The 14,642-nt window shown below is 42.4% G+C and overlaps 1 protein-coding gene and 1 long non-coding RNA gene across 3 annotated transcripts in view; one reads left to right on the top strand and one right to left on the bottom strand.

Annotated features, from left to right (window-relative positions):
• alk (ALK receptor tyrosine kinase) overlaps nt 1-14,642 on the top strand; it is a 650,197-nt gene that overhangs the window by 618,813 nt on the left and 16,742 nt on the right. For both annotated transcript variants that reach the window (XM_023951461.1, XM_023951462.1), the window contains exons 26-27: nt 10,497-10,598; nt 10,873-11,007. In XM_023951461.1, coding sequence (XP_023807229.1) covers nt 10,497-10,598; nt 10,873-11,007 — 237 coding nt within the window. The remainder of the gene's footprint in view (nt 1-10,496; nt 10,599-10,872; nt 11,008-14,642) is intronic.
• LOC111946823 lies at nt 9,544-10,527 on the bottom strand. Its single transcript, XR_002872608.1, has 2 exons — nt 10,129-10,527; nt 9,544-10,020 (listed from the first exon to the last, which is right to left on the bottom strand). It is a non-coding gene; the product is annotated as an uncharacterized LOC111946823 (long non-coding RNA).

Raw genomic sequence — 14,642 nt, forward strand, 5'->3', positions numbered from 1 at the left:
CTTGAACCTGTGAGTCATAGTCTGACTAGTTGGTATCATCAGATTCAACAAGCTTAAATGTAGTTCATATTTCAGGAAAACACTCTATATCAGTAAAGGAGTTTGTTTCTACTTTTGCCAGATGTCTGAACGGCACATTAGTTCAACAGATTGTGCAGGGAAGTTGGGTACTGAGTACAAAACACGGAAAATTTCAAAATAAATTAACCGTATTTATGGCGAGTTTGTAGGTTCCTCACTACTGGTCTGAAAATAAATATACCTGTTTATTGTAATATATGACAAACGACAACAGATATCAGTTTATAGTGATTAGAAATGCCTTTCTTTAAATTCTGCATCATTCTGTTTCACAATCTTAAGATCCAAAAGAGAATTCAGCTGGCTGTGAACCCCAGAAGAAGAGTCAAATGGGGTACACTGTCAGGAATTGGAGGTGTAGGACTCAAAATACAGGAAAAATTGGCTTAAAGGGGGAGAAACGGGAACATTTAATATATAAAGTAAACAAGACAAAAACTGGAGAAACAAAAAAGAAAGCAGATGACCTGACAATGTAGAACGGAAAACCAGACACTTCTAGATACTGGACAATTAACAGAAATTAAGACAGCAGTGGATGATTAACCCTTGTGTGTTTATCCTATGGGGTCAAGATGACCATTGACATGTTCTCCCTACCATGACAAAGGTGGATAAAGGCCTGTTCACACCGGGACGAAGACAAGCAAGAGCCTAATTCAAAACAAAGAAAAGTCGTATTCAAAACAGACACATCAAAAGTCAAATGAAACGTATTTATATTTTTTGGCAAAGTTGTGCACAGGTGTTGACCATGTTCAACTCCTGGTGCCCCACACCTTCACCAAGAGTTTCACCGTTGGATTCATGGTGCAGCTGGGGCGGGGCACTTTGGAAACATTAAGATAGTGCAGACTAAAGGCCCGTTCACACCGGGACGAATTTCGCCCGCGATTTTCGCCGACGTTTAACGCCTCGTGACTAAACAAAGGGCACCAATGTGAGTGTGCACACCGACGCGAAAAAACGCCACGCGTCAAAGCGTCACTTTTTAAAAAAACGCCTCGGGTTCGTTTTTTTGGTTTGACGCGTCGCTTTGAAATCTATTCGACCAATGAGAACGGTGCTTTTGCACTCGTGTCTGGAGCTTCTGAAGTTACAGTAAAACACCACTTGGGGGCGCTCAAACACAAAACTGCCTTGCTGAGCACACATACCAGCGAAGAAGATAGACGCCAAGTAGCGTCTACACAGCCGCGAAGAAATAATGACGGACATTCTAAAATATCCCCGAACCAAGCACCAGTTGGAGCTACTGGTGCTTGGTTCTTGGAAATATTCATGTTTTCTTTGTTTGATTCTGACAAGAGCGTAAATACTTGCTCTCTTCTTATGAGTGAAAAGCAACTTTAAGAAGCGTAAAGTTGCGCAGCGCCACCTTGTGTAGAGGAGTATTTCTGTTTACATTAAGCGCCATCTAATGTCAGGGAATGAAATTGCATGTTCGCTCGGCTCATCGTCAGCGAAAATCGCCTGGGTGTGAACACAAAAAACGTGGCGAAAAACGCTGGCGAATAACGCCTGGCGAATATTCGTCCCGGTGTGTACGGGCCTTAAAGGTGGAAAGATTTCATGTAATCCATGGACACCAGTGAGGTTCTCAAATTATTAAAGAAAAAAGGTTCAGAGCACTGTCTAGTGGGTTTAGATGACCCAACTCCCAATGTTAACGTGGTTAGGATAGCACAAGGGTTAACATGAACCAGTAGCAACTGAAACACCACAGAAAACTAAACTAAACCTTAAAATACTCATACAACAGTATGAAATAACATTAAATATTACAAATAATTTCAGGATTCTGGGCATAAAAGTTTTAGGATATCTGTGTTTAAAATATTATCATCTGTATTAAACTTGATTCATGTTGATCATGTCTGCAGCACATTGTGCCGACATAAATAACCTCCAGTGTGATTGCTTTAGATGTCTTCTAAGTCTATGATAAAGTAAACTCATGTTGACAATAATTTGTTCACGTAACAAAATGACAACACTATCCCTTTTACCCATACAGGTTACATAGCTGAGTAATTATCTATTAGTACTTTATTTTGATTTTTTTAATTTGACCTCATTTCCATGTTGTTAAAAGGACAAAAAAGTGTTTTCTGGCCTTTTCCGCCTTTGAGCCCCTTCCCCTCTAAAATCCTGCCCACGTCTCTGCCAGAGAGAGAGAGATCCATTCCTTTGGTTGTGAGCCTAAAAAGGAAGGTGTTAACCAACACTCAGCAGTGACTGACTCATTTCAATTGAAGTGATGGATAATAGAGTTTGGCAGGTAACTGTGAGTCTGCGATGCAGAACCTCAGAGATAATCTTTCATGCAAATGGACTGTCGTAGTGATTGCCTTCTCTGCTTCAATGATTAGGTTTAATTTTCCTCAGGATTACTTCCACTGCTAATAGTTTGCTCAGTATATATTTCCCTTTTAAGCGTATCATCTCCTTGCTAATCATCTGTGTTGATCTCTGCTCTTCTGGCTCAAAGTGAACTTGGACGGTGTCTTATGCAACTTCCGTTCATGCCAACTGAATCACAGACCCAATTAGATGAAAATTATGTTTTTGGTGTTTTTGACATGTTCTTGTGACATTTTTCTGATGATGGAGGACATATAAAAAAATCAAGATTAAAATTGCATTTCTAAGCATTTCTTTTTTTAAATCAGTAGCTGCGTTTACATGGACAAAAGTAATCGGAAAGAACGCCTGATCGGAAGAAAAATGCGTCATGTAAACACGCCGTTCGGAATACTCTGCCCCGATCAGATCGGATCAAAATTTCTTTCTGATGGAGATAGGTGGGTTTTACGGATTGTTGATCCCATCGTTGTCCATGTAAACCGTTCAGTCTGATCGTGTGTCACTACTGCTCTGGTTTACGTCATGAATAGACAGTGTTTCGCTTCAGAGAAAGCTTTGGAGCTCAAACAGTTTGACCGGCTGCTCCTCGGATGCCCGGTGCGAAGAGCCGCTCTGCCCTCGCCCCACCCTCGCCCCGCCGGCTCTTTGCCTTTCCCCTCTCTTACACCCCTCACAATGGGGGTGCGGAGCGCTTCGTGCACCGTGATGTCTGGACCCTGCGCGGTCCGGGCTCGGGTGCCGGTGGACTGAGCAAACTGTGTCTCTGAGGAGAGCAGTTGGATTAATAACTTTGTGTTTGAGGGGAGGGGATTGTGCTTTGTTACGTGTGCGTTTTGTTACTTATTTTGTTATGTGTGGGAACTGCGATCCGTCCCGCCGCTCTGGATTAGCAGCTGCCGGACTCAGGAGAACCGTGTGTCCGAGCAGAGCTCGGACCTCCAGCTCACTCAGCGGCTTTGGGGCGGTGTGTGAGCTTATCAAAGCAGAAATGCCGCTCAGTCTTAGAAACCGTTCAAATAAGCTAACACTTGGATTTGTGTTTCCACAAATCCTTTGGTGTATAAAGGCTGATGTTATTCCCACATAGTTACGTGCAGCCAAGATGCAGATTGCAGCATTTCCCGCATGGATTTTATGTTCAGCAAACAGGGCTAATGGTGTTAGCGTGTGTTAGCCTCTCCTAACACTGTCTTCTTCCAGCTCCGTTCTTCCACAGAAAAAAGCACTGACCACACGGATTAAAAATAAAACGATGAGCGAACAGGCGCTTCATAATATTCATAACATTAATAAAAGCACATTTAGAAGATCGTCTCTGTGTGAGGGGTTGTAAGCTAGCAGGAAAGCGTTTATGCAAATGGGAAATGGGGGCGGGATTACTCCACGCCAATAGTTATGCCCACAACTCAGAGGGGAACTTCGAAAGAACTACAGCAGCAAAAACTATGTCTTAGGAAACCATACAGGTTTTTTCTCTAAAAACAGCTTTTGTTTTTGGTTTTTGGTTTTTGCTGTGAGATCCCTGCTAAGACCCAGACAGCCAGCAGCACCAAGGGTCTTGCCTATCGGGACCCACACTGGATTTAGCTCATTCCACACCCATGGGAGTAAAACCCAAGTTTCCTGCATTACAGTCTCACACCCAGCCAACTTATCTACCCGGCATAATAATTATAAAAAGACCACTGAGAACACTGTTAAAATAGATCAAAAGATGATTGAAGAGGGACTTTAACAAATTTGCAGGTTTTGCATCAAAATACAACTGTTTTGCCTTTTTAACAGCTAAGCGGAGGCTTTCCTGCAGATTGAGAGGATTCCATAAATATTAGGCCTCTGCACAGGTTACATGGGAAATTTGGATTTATTCATGCAACTTGCAAGACTTTTGGCCTCATCAGAAGATTAGCGCAGTTTTAGTCTTTTCTTAAAAGGGAAAAAAATGTTCCTGCATCTCTGGCTCACAGACTTTTATGAAGCCACATGAATTTTTCTGCTTCATGTCAGTTGTTTTATTGACAGTTTCATCTCTGTTTTTCATGTATAGGTGAATCTGATTCCTTTTGTGTGTGTGTGTGCGTGTGTTTTGGGGGCACCGGCTGAGCGTCACATGAACACCTGGGAGTTACTCGCTGTAATTACAGCGTGTCCTGTGCAACCACGTGAAGCCTCAGAAGCCCAGCTGGCGCTTCTCTTATTTTTCTGATAGGGAAAGTGTTCCCGCTATTCCTTTACAATTTCAAAAGCCTCACCGCACTCAATTTGTCAAGCGTCTAGCTCTATAGCCCTTTTTTATTATGGCGTGCTTGCCATGTTTATAAATTAGTTCCAAAAGCAGTGGAGGGAAGAGATTTTTATGACAAAATTAAATTCCAAACAGATGCGCTCCTCTCTAGGAAAACAAAAAAAAAAGAGATAAATAAAGCAAGTATAGGCAGCTGCGATCCCACGTGTCCATTTGTTTTTGTGAACATGTTGATGGGCTTCATCCACGCAGCAGCTGCTTCAAATCAGGCCTTGGGATTGAGGCAAAACTAAAATGAGATGAATCACACGTCTGATCGTTTCTCTGCACACAGGAGCATCAGGCAAAGCTCCGTACCTGAGCCACAGACTAAAGACTTTCCCAAAGCAGGAAATGTGAGAGGAAGCGGCGTTGTCATAGAAACAACACTTTTTATATGTTATTTTGTTACCAATAAAATAACTGTCAAAATTATTTTCAAATTTTACTCAGAGAAACACATTTTTACCAAATTTTATAAAGACATAAAGTGTTAATTTTGCTTTTCATCACAAAAAACACCTTTTTTTGGTATTTTATTTGTTTCCTTTGATATACCCCAAGCAGACCCTGATCCAGGACCTGGGGGGTATTCCAGGAAGCATGTTTAAACTAGCCTGACTTTAAGCCTGAACTCTGGCTGAAATCCACCTGAACTTGCTTACTCTGGGTATGTCGGTTCCAGAAGACCGGATATGAGTTAGCATAATTATGCTCCACTTGGTAACCCTGGGTTAACGCACGGTACATAAAGACATTCTCAATGGATCGCCGATTTCTGGAGTCACCATGGAAACGCGTGGAAAAAAAGAAAGCGCTATACTTCGGTGAGACAGAATCTGAGATTTTAATGACGTCGTATGAAGATTATAACGTCCATCAAAAAAGTAACACGGCTGCATCATCAAAAGAAAGAGTTTCTGCTTGTAGTAGAAGAACAGACAAAGTAAACGCACAAGTTTCTGATCTTATTTCCATTTTCCTTGTGACGCATATATATATAACTTATCCAATTTTGCCAACTTAAATGAATTACTTCTATTGGTAACAAATAATTGAGTAAAATTTAATCAACCTAATTTCTTACGTCTATAAAACTCAATAATTGTTTATACAACTCAAATTAATGTATTTATCTAACTAAATGTCATATTACTCCAATTCAATTAATATTTTTTCCATCTTAATTAATTACATTTCTTGATCTCTCATATGTCTAAGTATGAGCCGGCAGATATGCTCATTTTTATAACAATAAAAAGGACGGGAAAAAATGCCCGTTGCGCACAACTTCATTAAAGAATTTTCCGTCAATGTCACTACATTGGACACCGGTAGGGGTGCTATATAAACTCATCATCCTCTCCTTCACTCTCACTCATGGTGCAGAGACGTAAGCATAGTAGGACTAAACAACTCAGCAAAACATGGCACAACACAGTAAAACAGCTAAACAACTAAACACAATTGGTCAAAAAGCCACACTTAAACAAAAATCGGTCCAGACAGGCAAAGGAAATGGTATCCCACAATCCCTTGCGGTGCCGATCTAACAGCAGGACCAACGTTACACCTACTTAATTGAATTAATTTGAATGGAAGTAAAATAACTGTCTGATAACTGCATGTTATTTTTTAACTGACTTAACAAACAAATGATTTATCTTAACTGAAGCAAATAACTATTTTAGATAAAAGTAAAAAAGTTACATTTTCCAACATCCATATGTGGTCTTATCACCCTCTCACGGTGGAAAAAGTATTATCTGAGCTTCTTCATCCATTAAATCATCTTCAAATAGACACGCCATGCTGCTTCACCTGTCTGAAAACAAACTAACCTTCAACTAAACCTGCTCCACACCAGGTTATATTCAGAGCATGAGTTGCCATGGCAACTTGACCTACCCTGAAACATACCTCCATTTCTGGAACCGAAAACTGAGGTTATCAACTTCCTTAGCCTCAAACTTACCGTGGGAGCTAGCATAACCTGCTTTCTGGAATACCCCCCAGGAACCACTGGACCAAACAGCATTACAGGATGTAAACAGAGAAGGAAGCTAGCAACCAACGTGAAGCAACAGTGAGACACAGCAACTCACTGAAATGTGGTCAGATGAATGCAGGCTCATTAAAACCATTTTTAACGTGACACACTTTGCTTCCCACACTTATTTTTCTGACAATCTATGTCATAAACCCAGCGGTTGCCTTCTTAGCCATTGCTAAGACTACGGTCATGTATGCTAAAATGCCACCTAACTGCCAGTTTCAGCAAAATTGCTGAAACTGGCATCCAATTGTTGAAAATCAGCCCAGGCATTCGACGATGGCTGTTGACATGGGCTGGGGGGCCAGCAACGATCAGCCGTCAATCGGGCGATGCGTCTGTGTATGCACACAAGCTCCTTGAGCAGACTGAGGACCACTGAGAACCACTGTGAGCAACCCCCCCGCGCTGCAGCTCTACAGCTCTCCTTTTTTCTTCCTCATGTTATACTTGCATCTGAAAGATGAACTTTTTTGAGCAATTTGAGTTTGTAACTTTGTTTCTGATGTAAATAGTATAATTGTGTATGCAATTTAGTTTTGTGCACTGCACATTTTCAGTCCACATATTCTTGTGGACTGAGAATATACAAGCGGTGCACGTTTGCGGAATTGCACATGGAACATTGCCTTCGGGACAGCCGCCATCCAGAGCAGTGGCGGTTTTTGATATGGGCGATGTGGGCGGTCGCCCAGGTCGGCATGCGTGCGTTACGCACATATAGTGTTGTGCTACGATAGATGTCAACGACATTCAAAGAGGAAGCTTGCAGGTTTTAATTTGAAATTGCTTCAGCTGCCGACACTCAACACTTTTAGTTTGATTCATCAGACTGTTAAGAATATCTTCATCCTATTTGCTCTTCACACTTATGGTGCAAAAAAAAAAAAAAAAAAAAAAAAAAAAAAAAAAAAAAAAAAGATGAAATAACTCAGAGTGAAACAACGTAAAACAGGCACATGAAAAGGAATTGGGCAGAACAAACACCCATGCTCAACAAAATTTCGACAAAAGCAGGCAATGGGGATTATTTCCCACAATTCCTTGCTCTGACACGGCAGACCCGACACGCACGTGACCACCGCCTTCTGCTGCAAGACATTTGCGGCCACACCTCTTTGCGGCAGTCTTTGGAACATAAGTCAAAAAACTCGAGAGGGGGGCGCAACTCACCGGTGGCTGGCTGAATCACACTAACAGGTGTGAGGGGAGTCTTTTTCTATCTGACAATCAACTCTGAGCCGTAGCTGCGGCTCCCGTCATAGAGACGGAGCCGCGTGTGTCAGAGGGAAGGGGAGGGGGAGGGGGGATGAGCGCGGACCATTTTTTATGGATTGAGGTTTTTTGGAGGATTTCTACTGTTGGTGTTGCACAAAATTAGGGAAATGCCAAATATTTTTTGAATAATCCCACTGATGAGTTCTATGATTTAGTCTTTAATGTTTTATAAGACCTAAACATATTAATCACAATAAGTTTTTTTTTTAGATCTAATCCCTCTGATATGTTTCACAAAGACACACACAGGACGTCACACATTAAGAAATTATTGCTAAAAATGAAGCAGGAGTCCAGCTCTAAAAAAAATGCTCTAAAAATGATAAAAGAGCAAAAAAACCCGGAATTATTTGATTTGTAATTTCTTATTAATATTTCCAGGCTTTCTTTGTTTTGTTCAGAAGCATGTTCATATTTGTATAATTTTGACAGAATATATTTCTATGGAGAGCAAAATATTACAAGTTATTTAAGGTTTAACTTGTGTTCCTGTTTTTATTCATATTTATGTTCAAAAAGTTCAGTTTAAAAGGTTTAAAAGTTTAGCTTTAGTGTGTTCAGTAAATGTTTATCTTCTTCGGCCCTAAACCTTAAGCGTGTTTTTAACTTAGGCCCCCTGTGTGACTGAGTTTGACCCCCGCTGTAATACGAGTCTAGAAAAGTCATGCATTTTTTTTGTAAAATGGCTAAATAGAATATAAGAAACACAACAGGATGTTGTTGTCAAATTTTGTATGTGTGCGGGGGGGGGGGGGGGGGGGGGCGCTGGTGGGGTTACTCGCCCAGGGAGTAAGTCAGTGTAGAACCGCCACTGATCCAGAGACACTTACATCGTCCAATCATAGCTGCTGCTGGTCGGTGATCCAGCTGCCACCGCCCCTTGGCCGCCCTATTCTATCGTCATCCCCGCCTGTACAATGGCCGCCGGCCTGCCGCCATCTGCATTCATGACCATGCCATGACCATGCCATTTTAAAATACTTTGAGAAAAGCGTTGAGATTTTTTTCAAAATGTAAAGGGCATTCTTTCTAAATAAAATGTATTATTATTTTTATTAAAAAAACAAAAATCAAGTGGCGGCAGCTAGTCAGGAGATTCTACTGAGGCCTCCCAATCGCGTGGTGGCAGTCGTATATGTGACTGTAGCTTAAGGCGGTTGCCTTGCAGTATGCCTCCGCCGTACCAAAGTAAAAAGTAAAAAACTGACTTTACAGACTTTTCCGAAGAGAATTTGAAAGCATAGAAAAATGTACTTCTAAAAATTCTGTACGCGAATCAAAATCTTCACGAAGAAGTACGGGAGTTGATTGATATACAGACCGGCCTATCGAACATCCTATGATACATACAGCTAATTCTGACTGTCATCAGAACGTCGCTTTCTATCCTGTAGCATGTCAAGTCCCTGGCAGAAGACCACTCCGAACAACCGGAGTGTTTATTGAAGCCATCCCGCGTGTCTCTTCCTGCTACCGGCTCTGCAGTTCCCGCCCGATAAAAAAGAACTCATTAAGGATGCAGTGTTTTCTCCGTACCCAGCCAGCAGCGCCTTTGAAATGCCACGATCCCCCCATTGCACGGTTTACAGCAGAGCATGACATAGGATAGTTGCTGCTTTCTGTCTTTGTAAAAAAACGTCTCAACTGTTCATACAAAAGTATCTTTGTTTAATCTTGTATAGTTTTTAATAGTCAATACATAAACAACAATGTACAAGCAAACATGTAACTAATAAACATAACTAACAAAAATGTACTGATAGTATTTTTATATATATATATATATATATATATGTTAGAGTTCACGAGGCTGGACCCAGAAGCAGGACAGAACAGAGATGGTTGGTGAGAAAGAGTTTTTAATCAGTCCCAGTGGTGGTGGGGAAGTTCCGGCTTAGACGGCTGGATCCTTGACGGCAGATGAGACCAAAGGTGTGAAGGATGCTGGAGGCAATGTCTGAAGGAAAAAGATTAACAGTGGATTAGGATTCTTGGCATAGGCATGAGCATAGGCATAGAAATGGTTTTGACAAGGTCTAGAGTTTAGCATAGGTCAGTACTCTACCGCTGAGAGCAGACGGACTGACATCGGCTGGAAGGTGAGGAGTCCATAAATAGGCTGAAGGTTGACAAGGAGACTGGAAACAGGTGAGGCGATTATTCCCTGTAGGAGTGGGAGGAGCTCATAATCCTAACATATATAGGTAGATCTTCAAGACATTGTCGACTCAAAAGTAACTCACATGCCAAAAAAGTGTGAGCACCCCTGCTGTAAGTAAAACCTATTGAATCTTGCACTAACAAAGAAGCTCTTAAAACAGTTGAAGCTTTAGAAAAGAGTTTTTTTTTTATTGTTTTTTATCCTTCAAGTGTTATTGTTTTGTTTTTGTCTTTCAGCCTCCTGGCAAGTTCAATAATATTTTGTGTGCACAGGGCCAGCTATTATAGGAAGGGTGGGCGCGCCATGCTGCCGGTGAAATGGATGCCACCTGAAGCCTTCATGGAGGGCATCTTCACCTCCAAAACAGACACATGGTGAGAGTCCTGCACACGCTTCCTGCACTGATCTAATTCCAGAGGAAGCAAAAACTTCACCTCCAATATTTCTCATTCAGACAACTGCTCATATGCGTTCCTACCTTCCTTCGTCCTTCAACCCCCTTTAATCCTTCTTTTTTTTTTTCCACGGCTGAGTCTTGTCCTCTACTTTCACTTTTGATGATGCCCATAATTTATGACATCATTTGCCCTGTGTTTTACCTACTTAATCTTTTTCTGCTTTTAACAACTCCAATCTCTCTATTTAAAGGTCATTTGGGGTGTTGCTCTGGGAGATCTTCTCGCTGGGTTATATGCCATACCCCAGTCGCAGTAACCAGGAAGTGCTGGAGTTTGTAACCAATGGAGGAAGGATGGACCCCCCGAAAAACTGCCCGGGGCCAGTGTAAGTCCAGATGAATTCATGGGAGCTAAGGGCATCCAAATGATTTGACCGCTGACTGTATGTGAGAACTGGACTGAGTAGCCCCTCCCACCTCAAATTCCAGATAGGAACTACCTGCAGTATCTGTCCGTGAAACAGAGTTTAACAAAAAACATGCCCTGCATTTTTTCTGTTTTATTTCTAATCTGATTCTGAAGGAAGTTTTATTTTGGAAAACTACTGGATTCTCTCCATCACATCCGACTCATTCTTGACGCATGTCAAGTCTCTCAGTTACATGTCTAAAACCCATCCACTACTTTCTTAACGCGGCTACACCGACCACTTAAGTGAAACCACCAAGCAAGCGAAGTTGACAAAAACCAAACGTAATTGGGAAAGTTTTTTTTGCAGAAAAGAGTCAGTGAGGAAAAAGAAGAAGAACCTTTGACTTAAAAATAAAAGAAAGCTGCATTTAATAGACAAAACCTGAAATACTTTACTCCAAATATGAATATATTGGGACAGTTGTTCTCAAACACAACAAGAATAATAATAATAATGCATAATATTTAGCAACCGGCTGACTAAAGTTAGAAGGATTCTGCTAATAAAGTTGCTCAAAAGGTGGATTCCCGTTTATTATTATATTTAGAAAATACCAGTTTTAGTGACTGGTTTTTTTTTTATCCATCACACCTGATGAGGTTTTGGGTAATGGAAGAATTTATATCACATTTGAGTAATTCCTACAAGAAATCTAGTGTACAAATAAAGTTTAAAGCAGCTACAGATATTCTATATTTTATTAAGGATAAACTTTGTCCACAAAAGTTAAGGGAAACTGAAGGCTAGACAGAGAAAAAAAAAGAAATCAAACACTCACTGTACTCACCTTGTACAGACCTTGAAAATATTGTCTGATACTAAACTGGCCTATGGCCTGAAAAAGTTTAGAGACTACTACTATAGACTTCTATAGAGAAATAAACAGCTATGTCTTAGTCATTCTTTTTCTCAGAATAACCATTCTTGCTCTGCTACCTTTTATTAACACATTCTTAATGATCCTAATTTTGGATTTTCCTGATACTTATTCTACAGTGCAAGTTATTAAAGTTAGAAACAATAAAAGTATGTGGGGCCAAGGTTTGAAATGGTTGATTGCCAGCTTTTGTGTGGTCTGTTTTTAAGTAGTACCGGTGTGGCTTCTAACAAGCCCACTCCCGGTTGGCCAGGGTGGTTGCTATAGAAATGTTAATTCAGACCGATGGACCAATGACTTCTTACTAACTGTCTGGTTCCAACATGGCAACATCCGTGCCGAAGACAAATGGAGACTAAATTGACTTCATTTTGTTAGAGTCGGAAGTAAAGAATTTTCTGTGGTGATGTCACACTTGCTCACTCCTTTTCTCATTTACAGTAAATGGTTCTAGCCTGTCTCTAAACAGCTGCCATTTGTGTTAATTCAGTTTATGTTTCTATGTGTTTATACATGTGTGTATATGTGTATCTGAAACTGAATGTGTATAGAGTGAACAGGACTATATTAGATAGCGGGTGCACTAGGTGTTGTAATACATTGGGTGTAGGGCATGAGGGTAAGAATTTATGAGGCTCAAACTTCTTCTCACTTCCTTTCAGATAGTTCTTGCATTTTAATTGTCCTATTGCTTATTTTAAACTAAATAGTAAGTAAATAAACTTGGTTCATAATTTTATTAAAAAGAAATCAACTTCAGGCGGGGTGTGTGGACACAAGCGCAGGACGCCAGAAGGTAGGTTACCAACAATTTAATCGTGAATGACTCGAACAAGAAGCAAGTAATCAAAACGATCCGGTGACATGTATCGGACAACACACAGAGTATATACACAACAGTGAATGGGAAACAGGTGCGTAAACCAGGTGCGAACAATGATTGAACGTAAAGACAATAAGTGTAATAAGGAACCAACCGGAAGTGAACAGAAACAAAACAAAGCCGCCCTGGCCCCCCGGTACCTAACAGTACCCCTCCCTCAAGGGGCGCCTCTGGGCGCACCACCGGGCTTGTGAGGGTGGTGCCGGTGAAACTCCTAGAGCATGCCCTTGTCCAGAATCCTAGACGATGCTTCCCAGGACCTTTCATCAGGTCCATAACCCTTCCAGTCCACCAAGTACTGAAAGCCCTCTCCCCGCCGCCTAACGTCCATAATGCGCTGAATGGTCAACGCAGGCTGACCGACGATGATCCGAGGCGGTGGGGGCAGAGAGGGTGATGGTTGTAGCGGACTTGTGACATGAGGCTTCAGTTGGGACACGCGGAAGACTGGATGGATGCGCATAGTCCGAGGCAGGCGTAACTGGACCGCCACGGGGTTAATCACCCTCACCACTTCGAATGGTACGATGTTCCTGGGTGAGAGCTTCCTCGACTCTAACCGCAACTTTATGTGAGCAGTAGAGAGTAGAACTGACTGGCCTGGCACGTAGGGGGGCGCCGGGCGACGATGCCCGTCAGCCAGTCTCTTGTTGGTGGCAAAAGAGCGGAGGAGAGCAGCGCACACCTCACTCCAGACGCGCCTGCAGCAGCGATAAAGGTGTTGGACGGATGGCACCGGTGGCGGTGCCATCCGTCCTTCTCCTCACTGGCATCCTGCAGTGACTCAAAAGCAGAGTTCATTAGGGGGAGAGGATAACGATTTTTAATCGTAATGGCACTTCAACCCCGATGGTCAATGCAGGGCCGTAAAGAACCATCCTTCTTCCCCACAAAAAAGAAACCAGCCCCCACACGCTATGAGGACGGCCTGATCAGGCCCGACCTGAGGGAATCAGCCACGTACTGCTCCAGGGACTCCCTTCCGGCTTCGACAGGCTATAAAGATGGCTCTTAGGCAGCACGGCTCCGGGCTGTAACTCAATGGCACAGTCATGGGGCCTATGAGGCGGGAGCGAAAGAGCCTGATCCTTTGAAAAAACCTCCCCCAGGTCATGATATTCGGGGGGAACCATGGATAGGTCAGGTGAGGAGGGATGCCCCACTGGGACCGCGGGGTTAACTCCCTGATGCCGAGCCGAGCGCAAACAGGTTTTATGACAATAATCACTCCAACGAGTGATGCGATTAGTGGGCCAGTTGATGACGGGGTTATGTGTCAAGAAGCCAGGGGAACCCCAAAAAAAAATACGATTTAAACAAATAAAACCAGGTGAACTCATGATGATTACCAGAGACAATGAGGTGGACTGGCTCAGTGACACGGTTAACAGTGGAGACAATCTCTCCATTAAGAGAACTGACTTGTAACGGACGGGGAAGTAACTCTGTAGAAAAACCGGCCTGTTTGGCCAACTCGGCATCCATGAGATTCTGCTCTGCCTCAGAATCTAATAATGCCCCCAACAGGAACCCCCCAGTCTTAAACACAATATGGACCTCCAATAAGCACGAGGAAGGACTAGAAATAGTGGGCGCTTGGCCTCCACTAGTCAGTGTGCCCACTCTTAATGACAAGCAGAGGCATTTGGGCAATCCTTGAAGAAATGACCCCGCTGACCACAGTACAGGCACTCACCTGCCGTCATCCGGAGTTTGCGTTCTGAAGGGGATAGGCGCCCACGTCCCAAAATCATAGGTTCCTCCAAAGGGGGTGCAGGAGGTTCTGTG

This window comes from Oryzias latipes, chromosome 22, assembly GCF_002234675.1.
Source record: "Oryzias latipes chromosome 22, ASM223467v1".
Lineage (NCBI taxonomy): Eukaryota > Metazoa > Chordata > Actinopteri > Beloniformes > Adrianichthyidae > Oryzias > Oryzias latipes.